General features: G+C 36.2%; 1 protein-coding gene across 7 annotated transcripts in view; it reads left to right on the plus strand.

Annotated features, from left to right (window-relative positions):
* VEZT (vezatin, adherens junctions transmembrane protein) overlaps positions 1 to 16933 on the plus strand; it is a 93985-nt gene that overhangs the window by 35069 nt on the left and 41983 nt on the right. For 4 of the 7 annotated variants that reach the window (XM_049884088.1, XM_049884084.1, XM_049884089.1 and 1 more), the window contains exons 3-6: positions 6694 to 6783; positions 11032 to 11207; positions 12658 to 12933; positions 15885 to 16034. In XM_049884088.1, coding sequence (XP_049740045.1) covers positions 6694 to 6783; positions 11032 to 11207; positions 12658 to 12933; positions 15885 to 16034 — 692 coding nt within the window. Of the gene's footprint in view, positions 1 to 4703; positions 5682 to 6693; positions 6784 to 11031; positions 11208 to 12657; positions 12934 to 15884; positions 16035 to 16933 lie in introns of all 7 variants that reach the window. The other 3 variants (XM_049884087.1, XM_049884085.1, XM_049884091.1) reach the window with 3 other exon arrangements.

Raw genomic sequence — 16933 nt, forward strand, 5'->3', positions numbered from 1 at the left:
TGAGTGTTAATGACAAGGGTTTTGAAAGCAAAACCTAAAGATTTATCTAATAAGTTATTTATCTGTTGAAACTAGGTTTCGAGATTACTTGGCAACAAAAAACAAAGAAGAGGCTAAGGGATAGTCCTTGGGCAGGACATGGGCATTGACCTATTTTTCTTCTTTTTGCAAACTTGGGTTTTGTAGATATTTAATCTTTTGTGTTTGGGAAAAGCATTTTTAAAAACAATAGAAATGTTAGCTTACAAATAAATGGAAGTGTAAAATTGAATCGCCTCAGAAATTGAGGAACACTAAAAAGCGTAGCCAAAGGATATTTTTTAAAATTCCCACATATCTTGAAAGTTTGTTTAATCTTCATGTTACACATATCTAAGCCAACTTTTTAACTGTATGAGTTATATTTCTCTAAAACTGGGGGCAGCTAAATCTTAGAAAGATTTGTTGAATTATTTAGATTATTCTCAGGGATATATTTTTAGAACTGCCCCACAAATTTTGTTCAAGCATGAAATATCAATTATTTCTTTAGAAAACAAACTTTTGTATGAGTTTATGATGAAATAGTCATTAGCATTAATTGGCCCCCCACCTTTTTTTGTGTGTTTCTTCTTAAATTTTATTTTTACATACTTATTGAGGAGTCTCTCCTGGAGTTTTCCTCTGTGAATATTCATTCTCTATTTCTCTGGTTTGTTTTCCTGCGGTTATTGTTAAACGTTCCTTCCTTACAGTTTATCATCAGGCCTCTTCTCTGCTTGGTCTGTCTTCCCAAAGTGGCCTCAACTACTTTCTTGTCTTCATTAGCCACTTAATATCCATTCTCCAGCTTCCCTAGTTCCAATTGCCTGTTAGATTTTCAACCTGTATGTACCTTAGGAAGCTCAGATTTAACGTGTGTAAAACAAAGGTAATCTCCTCCTCCTTTTCCCACCCCCCCCAAAAAGAAACAAATATTCTTATTATACTCCAAATTATCATGCTCTCAGTTATCTTACCATTCCTTATCACTCCCACATTGATTTGGTCACTAAGTGATATATCAAAGTCAACTTCTATGTCTCTTAGGTCTAACCTTTAGTCATTAGCTTTTTTTTTTCTTCTATTGTGTTTTAGGTAAAAGTTGACAGTGAAAATTAGTTTTTCATTCAAAAATTTTATACACAAATTGTTTTGTGACATTAGTTGTAATCCCCACAATGTGAAAGCACTCTCCCCTTTTCTCTTTCCATCCTGTGTTCTCAGTGTCCATTCATCCAGTTTTCCCGTCTCTTCTTGCCTTCTCGCCTTTCCTTTTGGGCAGGTGTTGCCTGTTTGGTCTCATATGCTTGATTGAACTAAGAAGCACATTCCTCACCTGTGTTATTGTTTGTTTTATAGGCCTGTCTAATCTTTGGCTATAAGGTGGACTTCAGGAGTGGCTTCAGTTCAGAGTTAGCAGGGTATCTGGGGACCATAGCCTTGTGGGTTCTCCAGTCCCTCAGACCAGTAAGTCTGGTCTTTTTTTTTTTTTGTGAATTTGAATTTTGCTCTACATTTATCTCCCACTGTGCCTGGGACCTTTTTTGTGATCCCTGTCACAGCAGTCGGTGGTGGTAGCCAGACACCATCTATTTCTACCAGGCTCAGGCTGGTGGAGGCTGTGGTTCATGTGGTCCATTAATCCTTTGGACTAATATTTTCCATGTTTCTTTGGTCTTCTTCATTCTCTTTTGCTCCAGGCATGATGGGACCAATAGATATGTCTTAAGTGACTGTTCGCAAGCTTTTAAGACCCCAGACACTACTCACCAAAGTAGAACGTATAACATTTTCTTTATGAACTATGTTATGCCAACTGACCTAGATATCTCCCAAGACCTTGGTCCCCAGCCATCAGCCCCAGTAACTCAGTCTATGTTGGGGTGATATGGCATCTCATTGTAGTTTTAATTTGCATTTTTCTGATGGCTGATGATCGTAAGCATTTCCTCATGTGTCTGTTAGCCACTGAAACGTCTTCTTTGGTGAAGTGTCTGTGTATATCCTCTGCCCATTTTTTATTTGGTAATTTGTTCAGGTGTTGAAGTATTCTATAGATTTTAGAGATTAGACCCTTGTTGGGTATGTTGTAGCCAAATATTTTTTCCCAGTCTGTAGGTTCTCTTTTAACTCTTTTTGTGAGGTCTTTTTATGAGCATAAGTGTTTAATTTTTAGGCGCTCCCTGTTAATCTAGTTTATCTTCTGGTGTTTGCGCATTGTTATTTATGGTTGTATTCTCTTTATCAGGGCCCCTAGTGTTGTCCCTGTTTTTTCTTCCATGGTCTTTATCATTTAGCCATTACCAGTTTTCTTTCCCTAGTTCAAGCCTTTATTATTATTTAGCTGGACTAATCAAAATAGCTTCCTAATAAAAATTCTTCTCTACAGTTATTCCCTGCCAGTACATTTTCAGCACTATTGATAGCTATTTTTCTAAAATGTTGATTTTTAGTGTTTCACTTTCTTGGTAAAACCCTTGGCGGCCCCTTACAGCCTACAGGATAAAGTGTAAACTATTATGCCATATAAGATGAAAGCCCTATCTCATTGTAACTATTTAACTTCATTACTATTCCTTTTTTCTCTTAGATCATATCTGTACCAAACTGTGCCACAATCTCCATTGTCGTTGAATTCCTAATCATCTTTCACAACTTAGCTCCAGTGTTAGCTCCTCTCCAATCTCATCTTTTCCTGTGCTTTTCTAGACTTTACATTGGTCTGTAATTATTTATACTGTCTTTTCTATATTACTTTCTTGAAACAGCAGATGTGTATTCATCTTTGTTCCCATGACTCCTTACAGTACCTGGCATATAGTAGTCACTCAGTGAATGTTTTTATTGAATGGGTACCAGAAATATGGTTAAATATATTACCTAGGTTTTCATACCCCATGCGTCTATCAGCTTGTCATACTGTGGTGGCTTGCATGTTGTGGTGATGCTGAAAGCTATGCCATCGATATTTCAAATACCAGCAGGGTCACCCATGGTGAGTAGGTTTCAGCTGAGCTTCCAGACTAAGACACGCTAGGAAGAAGACCTAGCAGCCTGCTTCTGAAAAAAAATTAGCCAGAGAAAAGCTTATGAATAGCAGCAGAGGATTGTTTGATATAGTGCCAAAAGGTGAGCCCCTCAGGTTGGAGGACACTGAAAATACGACTGGGGAAAACCTGTCTCCTCAAAGTAGAGTCAACCTTAATGATGTGGACCGAATCAAATTTTCGGGACCTTCATAGTGGCAGGACTGAATGAAAAGAAACAGCTGCAAACATCCACTAATAACAGGAACATGGAATGTACGAAGTATGAATCTAGGAAAATTGGAAGTCGTCAAAAATGAAATGGAACAAATATCAATATCCTAGGCATTAGTGAGCTGAAATGGACTGGGATTGGCCATTTTGAATCAAAACAATCATATAGTCAACTATGCTGGGAATGACAAATGGAAGCAGGAAGGTGTTACATTCATCGTCAAAAAGAACATTTCAAGATCTACAGTGCACTGCTGTCAGTGATAGGATAATATCCGTACACTTACAAGGAAAATCAGTTAATACAACTGCTATTTACATTTACTCACCAAAAGACCTAGAGTTAGAAAACCAAAAGGGAAGAACACACTCAGCATTTCTCAAGCTGAAAGAGCTGAAGAAAAACTTTAAGCCTTGAGTTGCAATTTTGAAGAATTCTACAGGGAAAATATTAAACGATGCAGGAAGCACCAAAAGAAGATGGAAGTAATACACAGAGTCAGTGTACCAAAAAGAATTGGTTTTTAACGTTCATCCATTTCAGGAGGTAGCATATGATCAAGAATGGATGGTACTGAAGGAAGAAATCCAAGCTGTGTGCCGAAGGCATTGGTGAAAAACCAGGCTTCAGGAATTGACAGAATACCAGTTGAGTTGTTTCAATAAATGGATGAAACACTGGAAGTGCTCACTTGTCTGTGTCAAGAAATTTGGAAGACAGCTACCTGGCAAACCAACTGGAAGAGATCTATGTTTGTGCCCATTCCAAAGAAAGGTGCTCCAACAGAATGCAGAAATTGTCAAACAGTATCATTAATATATCACAAACAAGTAAAATTTTGCTAAAGGTCATTCAAAAGCGGTTACAGCAATACATCAACAGGTGTGATCATTAAGGGTATGTGTCTGGGCCATGATTCTCAGTGGTTTGGCAATTACGATGTAGTTTGGCAGTCATATGGTCATGTGGTCACTTCCATAATGAGATTTGATATAATGTGATCACCTCCATGATGGGATCTACTGTGAGTTGAAATGGAGTTAACTTGGGAACGTGGCCTGCATCCAATAAATAAGTAGACTTTCTGGCAAGCTCATGGGCTTTTGGTCGCTCTGGATCCTGTAGCTGGGTCCTGTTCGTCCGACCTCTGATTCTTGGGACTTGAGCTAGCAGCTTACTTACCTGCTGCCTCGCTTGCCAGTCTTGGGATTCATCGATCTTCGCAGCCTGTGAGCAAGAGCCCTGCCATCAGACCTGCCGATCTTGGGTCGCCAGCTTCTGTGGCTATGTGAATCAGGAGAATCCTCTATCCTGACCCATGGACTTGGGACATTCTAGCCTCTATAACCACATGGGCCATTTCCTTGATGTAAATCTCTCTATATAGATATTTATACGTTTTACTGGTTTTCCTTCTCTAGATCCAGCCTGAGACAACAGGGAACTGCCAGAAATTCAAGCCAGATTCAGAAGAGGACATGGAACGAGGGATATCATTGCTGATGTCAGATGGATCATGGCTGAAAGCAGAGAATACCACAAAGATGTTTACTTGTGTTTTATTGACTATGCAAAGGCATTCGACTGTGTGGATCATAACAAATTATGGATAACATTGCAAAGAACGGGAATTCCAGTAACTTAATTGTGCTTATGAGGAACCTGCACACAGAGCAATAGGAAGTTGTTAGAACAGAACACGAGGATGTTGTGTGGTTTAAAGTCAAGAAAGGTGTGTGACAGGGTTGTATCATTTCACCATACTTATTCAATCTGTATGCTGAGCAAATAATCCCAGAAGCTGGACTATATGAAGAATGTGGCATCAGAACTGGAGGAAGTGTCATTAACAACCTGAGATAGGCAGATGACACCACATTGCTTGCTGAAAGTGAAGAAGACTTGAAGCACTTACTGATGAAGATCAAAGACTATACAGCCTTCAGTATGGGTTATACCTCAACATAGAACAGAAATCCTCACAACTGGATCAATATGCAACATTATGAGAAATGGAGAAAAGAAAGAAGTTGTCAGGGACTTCGTTTTAATTGGCTTTACAGTCAACATCCATGGAAGCGCAGTCATGAAATCAAACAACGCATTGCATTGGGCGAACGTGCTGTAAAAGATCTTTAAAAAAAAAAAGATCTCTTTAAAGTGTTAAACAGTAAAGACGTCACTTTAAAGACTAAGGTGTGCATGACCCAAGCCATGGTGTTTTCAGTTGCTTCACATGCATGTGAAAGCTGGACAGTGAATAAGGAAGACCAAAGAAAAATTGATGCCTTTGAATTATGGTGTTGGCAAGGAATATTGAATATACCATGGACTGCCAGAAGAATGAACGATCAGTCTTGGAAGAAGTACAGCCAGAATGCTGTTTGGAAGCAATGATGGTGAGACTTCATCTCACATACCTTGGACAAGTTGTCAGGAGGGACCAGTCCCTGGAGGAGGACATCGTGCTTGGTATAAGGTAGAGGGTATAAGGCATAAGGTAGAGGGTGCTTGGTATAAGGTAGAGGGTCAGCGAAAAAGGAAGATCTTCAACGAGATGGATTGACACAGTGGCTGCAACAATGGGATCAAGCATAACAATTTTGAGGATGGAGCAGGACTGGGTAGTATTGCGTTCTGTTGTACATAGGGTAGCTATGAGGTGGAAGTAACTCAATGGTGCCTAACATCAACATAACAACAGGTTTTGGGAAATTTTGTCTTAACTATTCAATAACCTATATATAGGGTTGCTGTGAGTCAGAATTGACTCGACAGCAATGGCTTTATTCAGTAACCTTAGCCAATGTGGATCCATTGCAGATAGTTGAAAATTAGGAAAAAATAACAAGTCAATACATAATAAAATCTCCATTTTACTTGTATGCTTAGAGAATGGGCTTTTGGGATAAATTTAAATCTTGGTTGATTCAATAATATGAATGTAACTTTTGTTTCAATACATGGCCATTTTTCTAAAATGGATTAAAATATCTTTCTGCCTTAGTGTTGTAGAATGAAACATACTTAATATTTGAGAACTTGGAATTCTCAAACAAATGCCATCATCATGTTGACATAGGTAGTATATAGAGTTCCCAAGATAAGTGGGGTGCATCACAGTGACTCTGGCTGCTCTTTAGAAATCAGATTTCCCGGCCTTACCCCAACCCTACTAAAATCAGAATCTTTATTTTCGGGACCCAGGAATGTGTTTCTGATTAAAATCTTCAGGTGGTTCTGATGTACAGCTAGATTTAGGAACTAATATAGAGGCTGAGACATACTCGCAAAGTACATAACCTGGATGATTTTTTTTTTTTTTCTGATAAAAATCCTGATCTATTTCAAGTTTTCCTCCTGTTTGGGTGTGGTTTAATAATCCCACATAATGTCATTCATCTCCTTCAGCAAGGCATCCTGTTGAAAGTGGCTGAAACAATCAAAAGTTGGATTTCATTTTCTCAATGCAGTAAGAATGATGACTTACTTCATAAGTTGGTAAGTGTGCGCTTTACTTCTTTTTGTCATTTTTCAGGGCTTCACTTCATTAGTGAGAGAGTTGATGAACCAGAATTTGTTTTGCTACTGATTTGGGCAGTGATTGGTTTTGATTAGAAATTCTGCAATAACTAGGGAGCTTTTCCCTAATCTTATGAAATACACCTTTAAATTGGGGTTCTTTAGTATTTTTCATAGTTCTTACAAGAGGATATTAGCCACTTAGAATGGAATATTTTTGTAGTTATTCGTAAGATTACTGATTTATTTGTTAGCTTACTTTTTTAGATTACTGACCTATTGCTACCATCTTCTTTCATTGACAAGTATTCTTTTCAACAGCGAAGGGAATATATTAGTGGGATTTTTCCCTTTTCACTCTGAAACTTGACTGACTGCATCCTTAACCAAGAGCCTGTGATTTACTGGAGGGCAACTGGTTACTGGTTCTGTTCACAGAACTGAGGCAAAATCAAAAGTGGCATCTCTGTAATTTACTCATTTTGTTAATCTACCATTCTCTGACAATTTAGTATGTGAAATTTAGTCCTTTGGGACTGATAAGTCACAGAATTTCCCAAAGATTTGCAGTAGTCAACATCGAGGGTCTTAGTGATTTCTGTGAGGATTTTCCTACTCTCTGCTATGAAGTATTTGTTTTTTGACTTCTGACCCCTGTCCTAAAGATAAAAAATCCAGTTAGTGTAGTTAAGAAATTCAGATTATAAATTCTCATGCCTCCCAAAGGCATAGGCTCCCAGAAGACCTAATCAGTTTACAAGTAAGTAGGTTTCAGGATCCAGAGCTGGCCTAAGACCTTAAGATGATAATTATTATTGTTATAAAGTAACATTTGTAAAGTGATTATTTACAAAGTGCTTTCACATTCTGATTTGGAAATCCAAACAACACAATAAGGTTTCGTGCATTTTATGAGTGAGAAAGCCCCACGTTCAGATAGTTCAGTTTGGTTTAGGAATGCCTATGTCAATCGTTCAAGAAATGTACTGCTGAAAAGTTGTAGAACTATTATTTGAACCCAGGTTTCCTGGCTCCGATTGCATGCTCTTTCCTTTATAACACACTATTCTAGCTTGAGTGTTATTATTTTTTGACTGACTAAAATTACTTTCTTAGCAATCCGTATTGTCAGGTTCTATGTTCAGGATTTCACCTTTGGTAAAGGGTGTGTTAAGAAGGTCAGTGAAGTATTTCACCATCTACATAGAATATCATCTCTGTCCAGGTGGAGCCATCCTCATTCTTCGGTGATACTAGGACTGTGGTAAGGTATATGGATCCATATACATTTTTCTGTGGTTGAGTGATAGTCTGCATAGTCCTAATCTTTTCATTCTTGGTTCTTTGCCATTGGCAACATGCTTCATATCATGTTCCACGATAAAGTTCCAACTTCTTTATGCATCCCTTTTGTGCCTATATTATGGAGAATTGTACATACCTAAGAAATAGCTTACTAGTAATGGGACAAGGAATTTCCCATTTGGCTTCTGTGGTAAGATTGATTAACTTCTTTCCCTCGATTATGATGTATTTAAATTTTGTTAGCTATACAAGTACTAGGAGCCCTACTGCTGCAGTGGTTAAAGCACTAGGCTGCTAACCAAAAATCTGCGATTTGAACCCACTAGCTGCAGGAAGACATGGCAGTCTGCTTCTGTAAAGATGTACCCCCTTAGAAACCCTGTGGGACAATTCTACTGAATCAACTCAATGGCAATGGGTTTGGCTTTTTTGGTTTTGTACCAATATTGAAGTAGGCCCTCTTTCCTTATATAAAAATACTGTCAATTGCCCCATGGAATCTGAAGATCTTACCATTTTTCATTTTTATTAGTGTAATATTTTTCTTAAAGATTTTTAAAAATCAGAAAGATAGCACTTTTTATGTATTTTTTAGCCCATAAAGTGATTCACATATGTTATCTCATTTGATGCTTATTTCAACTTTTTTGAATAGCACTGTAGAATTACAGTGTTATAAGATCATTGAAGTATATTGGTACATGCAAAAGTCCCCTTCTCCATCCCTAGGGGAAAAAATAGAAATCTCTTTATTCTCTTGCTATGCTTTCTCATTTCCTTTTCGTTCTATCCAGGCAGATCTTTCTAAATTACTTTCTTATCATGCCACTTCTCTATTTAGATTCTAAAATGATTCCTATTATCCGTGAAATCAAATCCAAATTCAACATTAAACAGTTTGCATAATTTGACCCTAACCTGCCATTTCCAACCTTATTCACCAGTATTTTCGTCTTCTGTCTATTCACTGAAATCTTTTCCATAGCAATCCTAGCTCTTCCTTAGGTCCTTTCCCGGAAACTCCAGCCTATTGGCTGTGTTATGTTCTATACCAACCCAGGAATAATTATCTATGCTGTGTTCTATAAGTTTTTGTATTATGTTATCAATGTGTGCTTTTCTTTACTGTGTTTTAATTATATCATGTGTAGTAACAGCACTAACTGCTAACACTTATGTAGTGCTTACTATGTGCCAGATACTGTTCTATTATTTTACAAATACACGGACTTATTTAATCCTCACAACAACCCTGTGAGGTAGGTACTATTATTTCCTCAATTTTGCAGATAAGGAAACTGGCACAGAGAAGTTATTAACTTTCTCAGTCATAGTTAGTTATAGAGATAGGATATAAACATAGGTGCTCTCTGAGTCTTGGCACTCTAAAACTTGTTGAGGGTAAGCCACAGTTCACATAGTACACCTCTCACAGCATAGACCTTCCAGCTGTTCAGATAATACTAATATTTCATCTCATAACGACTCATTTTCTTCATTTGTAGACACTTGGACCTGGGCTTCACAGCGCCAATAGAGCTATTGTGACATATTTCTTAATTTTGTTCTATCTGTTTTCCTGATGGTGTGATTGCCATGTATAACACAGTTTCTATAGAAACGTAATCAGTTCTTATTTTTATATTTAAAGAGTAATATATAATTTTACAATTTATCCTTAAGAAACTTAATTCATTAATTTAATATGATTCAACTCAACAGTTACAATCATCAGAATATAGTTCAAGTTATTCCTTTGTAGAGGCACTCGTCATACAGATGACACTGCTTTAGTTATCTGGAGTGTCTTGATTCCTTTCAATCTCCTTTGTATTTATAGATTATGTACAGGAAAGCAGAATTAGTTGACTAACAAAGACTTACTTAGGATTTGAAATCAAAATTGAGGAAGTTATTTTCTGTCTTTGGGCTTTGGTTTCTTCTGTATAAAACTGAGAGGAGGGTAATAATGTAATCCAGGGTTACTGTGAGAATTAAACCACCTGTCCTAACACTGCTACCTCATCTCTCACCTCTCCACCACATGTGCTGTGCACGCAGCTAATATCAGATGGCTTGCAGCTCCCCAAACTAGAAAGACTTTTATTCTACTCCATCCCACTCTCCCAGCTTTTTATCTGGACTGTTCTTGTTCTTCCTTCAAGACTAAGCTCAGACATCACCTCTTTACTTTCTCTGACTTCATCACAAGTTTAGTTCTCTATACCATTTCACAGTATCCTTAGTATATCAGTACATTATTCTGTAACTCTTACTTTTTAGTCTTCTCCATTAGACTATAAACTCTTTAAGAGTAGGTACTTATATGTCTTCTTCATTTTTTGTGTCCTCAGTGTCAAGTGTGGTACCTGACATGTAGAAGATATTCATTGATAGATGGATAGAAGGAAGAAGTAAAATGAGCTGATACATGTGAAAGCATTTTGTAAACTACAGAGTGCTATGCAAACATTAGTGTGAATTTGCATTACATTCCTTAATGATGTATATTTAATAGTGTCCATTCTTAGAAGGCCTGGATCTGTTGATGTAATTATTAGGTATGGGCTATATTGTTACAGTATCTAGGGATGCATCTTTTATGTTATAGTAATATATTTTCTATGTTATGTTCTGGCAGCTTAATTAATCAGGTTTATTAATCTGTAATTATTTGACATCTCCTTATTAAAACTTTATATTTCACATCCGATGGCCTAAGGATGTCCGCCTCAGTGCTTTTGTTTCACATGTGCAATGAAACTAAAACTCCACACTGAAGATAGATTGGACTGTTGTTTCTTCCACGTGGAGTCTGAGCTGAAAATAAACACCTAAATTTTATTAATAAATTAGGAGTTTAGCATTTAATACAAGATTATGTATGTATTAATTCCTCTCTTCTGGTTCTTTAATGGCAAGGATATTGGATTCCGACTCGACTCACTACATACCATCCTGCAACAGGAAGTCCTGTTGCAAGAGGATGTGGAGCTGATTGAGCTACTTGATCCCAGTATCCTGTCTGCAGAGCAACCTCAACAACAGGAAAATGGACACCTTCCAACACTTTGCTCCCTGGCAACCCCTAATATTTGGTACTGTCCAGAAAACATCTATCCTTTGACTCTTTACTTATAAAGAATTAGCAGAGGAAATCCATCATCATGTTCTCTCCGTTATAAAGGCATTATTACCATTCATACATTTTAACATTACAATTAATATAATGATATATCAGAGGTAAAAAAGTACCTTTCTAAGGTAAATACAATTTAAAGTGAAGCTAGAAAAATCCAATTGATTATTATATGCTTCCAACTGCGTATAATTGGTTCTGTGCTTAAAAAAAAAAGTTAACTGTCAAGTCGATTCCAACTCATAGCACCCCTACACAACAGAGTAGAACTGCCTCATAGGGTTTCTGAGGAGTGGCTGGTAGATTCAAAGAGCAGAACTTTTTGTCAGCAGCCGTAGATCTTAACCACTGTGCCTCTGTGCTTAGCTACCCAAAAAGCAGGTACAACATGCACCAAAAAGAATCTCTCTCATCCATATACCTGTGCACATGTATATATGCAGTTCTTTAGGCTTCTCTTTTAATTAAGGGTTTACATCATAACCACATTGCAGAAATACCAAGCATAGGCTACAACATGGAGGTAAAAGTCAACTCTTCCTGAGTTGGCGAAGGGGAGTTCAGAGGGAACATAGTTTGGCTGTTCAAACTATGCTGAAACTTTTCAACTCGAAGTATTACGGTCTAATACCGAAACCATAATCTGTAAAAAAAAAAAAAAACGTGAGTAGTAAAAAAGGGATTTTATATATCCAAAACTGTTAGTGTCCTCTTCTGTTAAAGTGTGAGCTGATTAAATTTGTCAGAGAAGGGAAGAATGAATCAATGAGTGGATTAAATCACTTCGTGAACTTTCAAGTTATACAGGCAGTTACATTATTTAAAAGACATATTACATGTTTGTAATTGACCTAAATAAAATGATTTTTATACTAATTTGTGTATTCCAAATTAGTGAGATGGGATAATCCATGATGGTTATTTAAAATTAGATGCCTTTATTCAAAACAGTTACTCACTTGGTATATCTTATTTCTAATTGGAAAAACATTTACATTTTCTTGAGAAATGATGTGTTTCTGTGTAAGCAAAATCTGATTTTAGAAAAAAGCTTATCTTATCCCCAAAGTAGTATTTTTGCTTTTAATTCTGTAAAATTGGATTTTAAAATATGTAATTTGCTTTTTGGGTAAAGATTCCACATCTTTAAAAAAAATGGTTATAGAGGACACCTATTTCAGTGTCCTTTTACCTAAGTTTGGAAACTCAGATCTTAATACCTAAGCACCATTGTCTAGTTTCTAGGTATTGTAAAATCTGCCCTACTTTTTTTGTAAGACATACTTTACAGAGAAGCTATCATTTTATCTGTTTTAGTCAACCTAAATTTACAACTGTTTTTACTGATTAAAGTAACTCATCTTTCTTTAGTCTGACGGACATTTGGTTCTTGATTTCTTTGTTCCTAGGGATGTCTCAATGCTTTTTGCCTTCATTAGTTTGCTGGTTATGCTTCCCACTTGGTGGATTGTATCTTCCTGGCTGGTATGGGGAGTGATTCTATTTGTTTATCTGGTTGTAAGAGCTTTGAGATTATGGAGGACAGCCAAACTACAAGTGACCCTAAAAAAGTATAATGTCCATTTGGATAATACAGCAGCAAAGAGCCGAGCTTTTACAAACCTTGTGAGAAAATCATTGCGTCTCATTCAAGAAACTGAAGTCATTTCCAGAGGATTTACACTGTGAGTTCATTTTTTATTTAATTTTAAAAAAGGTTCTTTTCTACTACATAGTAAAATGTAAATATTTCTTACCTATTTTCATTTCTGTCTTGTATTTCCAGAAAAAATTCGTTTTTCTTTAGCAGTTATTAAATTCTATTAACTGCTAAATGGAAGAATAAACATATGCTACACTTAATATGTAGTATGATTCTGTTTATTTACCTTGAGGAGCCAAAGTGCTTTGAGAGTAATGGATATTTCTGTAAGTTATCATATGATTTATATTAGATAATAGAGAGAGTGCCTAATACCAGCCCCAGCATGCAATAAACCCATTGCCATCAAGTTGATTCTGACTCATAGTGACCCTATTAGGACAGAATAGATCTGCCACATAGGGTTTCCAAGGCTGTAATCTTAATGGAAGCTGACTGCTACATCTTTCTCTCTCAGGGTGGCTCATGGGTTCATATCACCGACCTTTTGGTTAGCAGCTGAGCACTTAACCACTGCACCACTGGGGCTCCTTTAGCATGCAGTAGTTACCCAATAAATATTTGTTTCCTTTACTCCCTGTCAGATGCCCTCTTTTCTCAGTTGAAATGTTATATTGACATGAATTCACTTTGAAAAACCTCAGCGTGTGTTAATGATATTCTTTAGGTAAATATCAGATGTTATGGCTCTGATACTGTCAGAATATCCTGCAGATAATGATGTTTCACATTCTCATAGGAAATTAAATATTTACCAGTCCAGCTGAAAGTGTAAGCTACAGGATATACTGGCTACTTATTCTGCAATTAAAGGGAAAGTTATATTTATTGAATACCAACTATGCTCCATGTACTGTGCTAGACACTTTACATATAATTATGATAAAATTGTATGATTTTGCATACAATTATTGATAAAGGCATGTGATTATAAGTGGTAGAACAAGTATTCAAATCTATTTCCATCTGACTCCAAAGCCTATTTCCAGTGCACTAGGCTGCCTGTCACTCACATATGATAGTTGTACTATAATATGTATAATAATTTATATAACTTTTGCACTCTGTAGGTGAGAGAAAGTAAGTATATGGTGAAGAATAATCATTGCTCTTAATTAGTTGTATCTTGGAAAATCAAGAAAATGGGGAGAGAAAGAATTTCTGGTGATCGTTGGATCCTTCACTCTGCTCTGTTGTAGAATAGTGCTTAAACAATCTTGATACATACAGTTGTACCTGGGAAATCATTAAACAGGAAAGTGGAAGAATCCCCAGTAGTCTTCTCATTCTTCACTCTGCTGTACTCTAGAACAGTGTTTAAACACTTTCAAGACAAAAATGGATTTTATAATTTCCTTTTCCTCCCATTTCAAAATATAACAATCCTCTGTTAATCTTTGTCCCTGAATTGTGGTTGAAGTTCACCTCTTGTTCATGTTGTTAGATGCCACTGAGTCAGTTCCCACTCACAGCGACCCCAAGCTGCTAGAGGATAGCAAATTTTAAAAATTTGAAATCACACTAAGAATAAATAATAGCTCCTTTTTATTCTTGATTTACACAGCATTTTATTGAGGGGACTTGTCAAGCAAAGTGGCTGTATGTCCAATGCTTAGTTAGGTATGTATAGAAGATCTGTGCTTTTGTCATTGTTCAACTTTTACCTATACGTGAGGTGAAGTGAGCCAGTTAGACCTCATTTACTTCCAGGTTATGCCTTTGCTCATTCAGATGGCAGACAGGAAGAAAAAAGAAATATTGGAAGAACTTGTGGTTCAGTTGTCTTCATTTAACTGGATAATGGAATGAAAAAAATGAGGAACAGTAAATCTTGAATCATAATTTTTTTAAAAAATAGTCTCAGTTTTTAAAACTGATTAGTACAGTGGAGCACATGTAGTGCCATATATTAAAATCAAGACTGCTGTGTTGTCTCTTGCCACAAATTGTCTTCTCTAGCAAATAATTTAACCCTTCCTTGCTGCTTTCCCTTATTTTAAAGTAAGTCATGCTGGACAGCATTTTCTAGATTTTTAATATCTGAATATATTTTAGTTTGTTTTAACATTAAGTTTTGAGTTAGAAGTCTTATTTTATGGGTTCATGGATATAAGAAATTCATAAATTCCAATATTGTGTTTATTAGGAAAGGTTATGGATTCGATGAAAAAAAATTATCTTTTAACTAATATTGAATTGTGCATACTTTCAGTTACAAAAACATAATACGTTATATGTCATTACGTGTTGCAACTAGGTACTCCCCATTAATCTTATGGAAAGTGCCATGAAAAGTGCTTCCTCTTGAACAGTTTGAGAGTAGCTATACTACTACGTAGTAACCCTTACTTTGCCTTTCTACTTGCATTTCCCTGTTGGCCACTGGTCCTGTTATCTTTCTGCGTCCCTACTTCATTTTGAGTAGGTAAGTGCCAGTGGCAGCAGGTGGGTAAGTAATTTTACCCTACTTTTATGAATATACAGAATATATTTCTGTATGGTATTACAAGGGATCAAATGTATGATAAATGAACATATGTAAGTATGTATAAAAATACAGTAAGTGTTTATGATTAAGGACTTCATACTTCTGTAGATATAAATTTTGAAAACTGAACGTAAATAGTTCCATGTTAGTATATTTTAGCAAGCAGTGTCTATATGTAAAAAGTGATTCAAATTCTTATATAAATATTCCTCGGTATGTTTCTACTATATCTCAACTAATATTATTTTACCATATCAGAGGAAGCCTTTACTCTTTGAGATTTAAGTTTTCATTTGTCTTTTTTCTGGTGATTATTTATGTATCAGGGAAATGGCTATTTATGGGACCCGAGTTGGGATACTTTTAATCATTTTCTAATGAAAATCATAAAAAAGGAATTTTTTTGTAAGTTTAATAGAGTTGTGGGTTTAGGAAACAAAAACTTTAGGACACCTGTACAGTTGTATCACATTTTACTTTTCAAGTTTGCTTGACAGGGTCAGTGCTGCTTGCCTATTTAATAAAGCTGGACAGCATCCCAGTCAGCATCTCATCGGTCTTCGGAAAGCTGTCTACAGAACTGTAAGAGCCAACTTTCAAGCAGCAAGGCTAGCTACTCTATATATGCTGAAAAAATATCCTTTGCTGGCTGCATGTGGGAATAAACAATGTTTCCAGTATCTTTAATGTAAATATTATAGTTGCATCCTGTAAAAGTTAACTATAAACTGAGATTGCATATTTTGAAACTAATTTCCACCATCACTTCTATTTTAAAACTGGAAAATGCTCCCGGGGGAATGACAATAATAGACAGGAAGAAAGTTCGTCTCTTGTGTGGCTGATTTTCAACAAGGGAAGAACTTGAATTCCCTCCCTTTGCTGGCCCAGAGAATAAAGTCAAAAGAACCTGACTTTGCTTGATCTGACATTTTAAAAAATTACTGAACATGGCAGATTTGCAACATGACATGATAATAAAGTGGCAACAGAAAATCCCTCCCCTTTCAAAGAACGCAGGATCTAGAGTCAGATTGCCTAAATTTATATTTTGGCTTTATTAGTTACTCCTATGTAACCTTAAGTAAGTTTTTAAACCTCTATGTACCTTGCTTTTCTCATCTTTAAAATCGCAATAATGACATAATCTTCCTCATTGTGTTTCTGTTGAAATCAATGAGTTAATGCATGTAAAATGCTTAGCCAGTGTCTGACGTATGGTAAGCACTCACAGATTACATGACAATAAAAGTCTGTCACTTAAGTTTCTAAATCAGGAAAATAGTTGTTAACCAGAGAATAAAAGTATATAAGATCTTTATCTTAGTGAAGATTCATAGATAAGTTAAATTATGAGCAAATGAGGGGCAAAAAGACTACTTTGCACTGATAAATATAATGCTTAAAGTTTACAGAATGCTATATGTTCTTTCATTATATCCTCACACAAACCTCCTGAGCTAGATTTTCTTGTGTGCACACAATGAGAAAACTAAAGATTAAGTGACTTCCTCAGTGTCACGCATCTATTAAT

Source organism: Elephas maximus, chromosome 4, assembly GCF_024166365.1.
Source record: "Elephas maximus indicus isolate mEleMax1 chromosome 4, mEleMax1 primary haplotype, whole genome shotgun sequence".
NCBI classification, from domain to species: Eukaryota; Metazoa; Chordata; class Mammalia; order Proboscidea; family Elephantidae; genus Elephas; species Elephas maximus.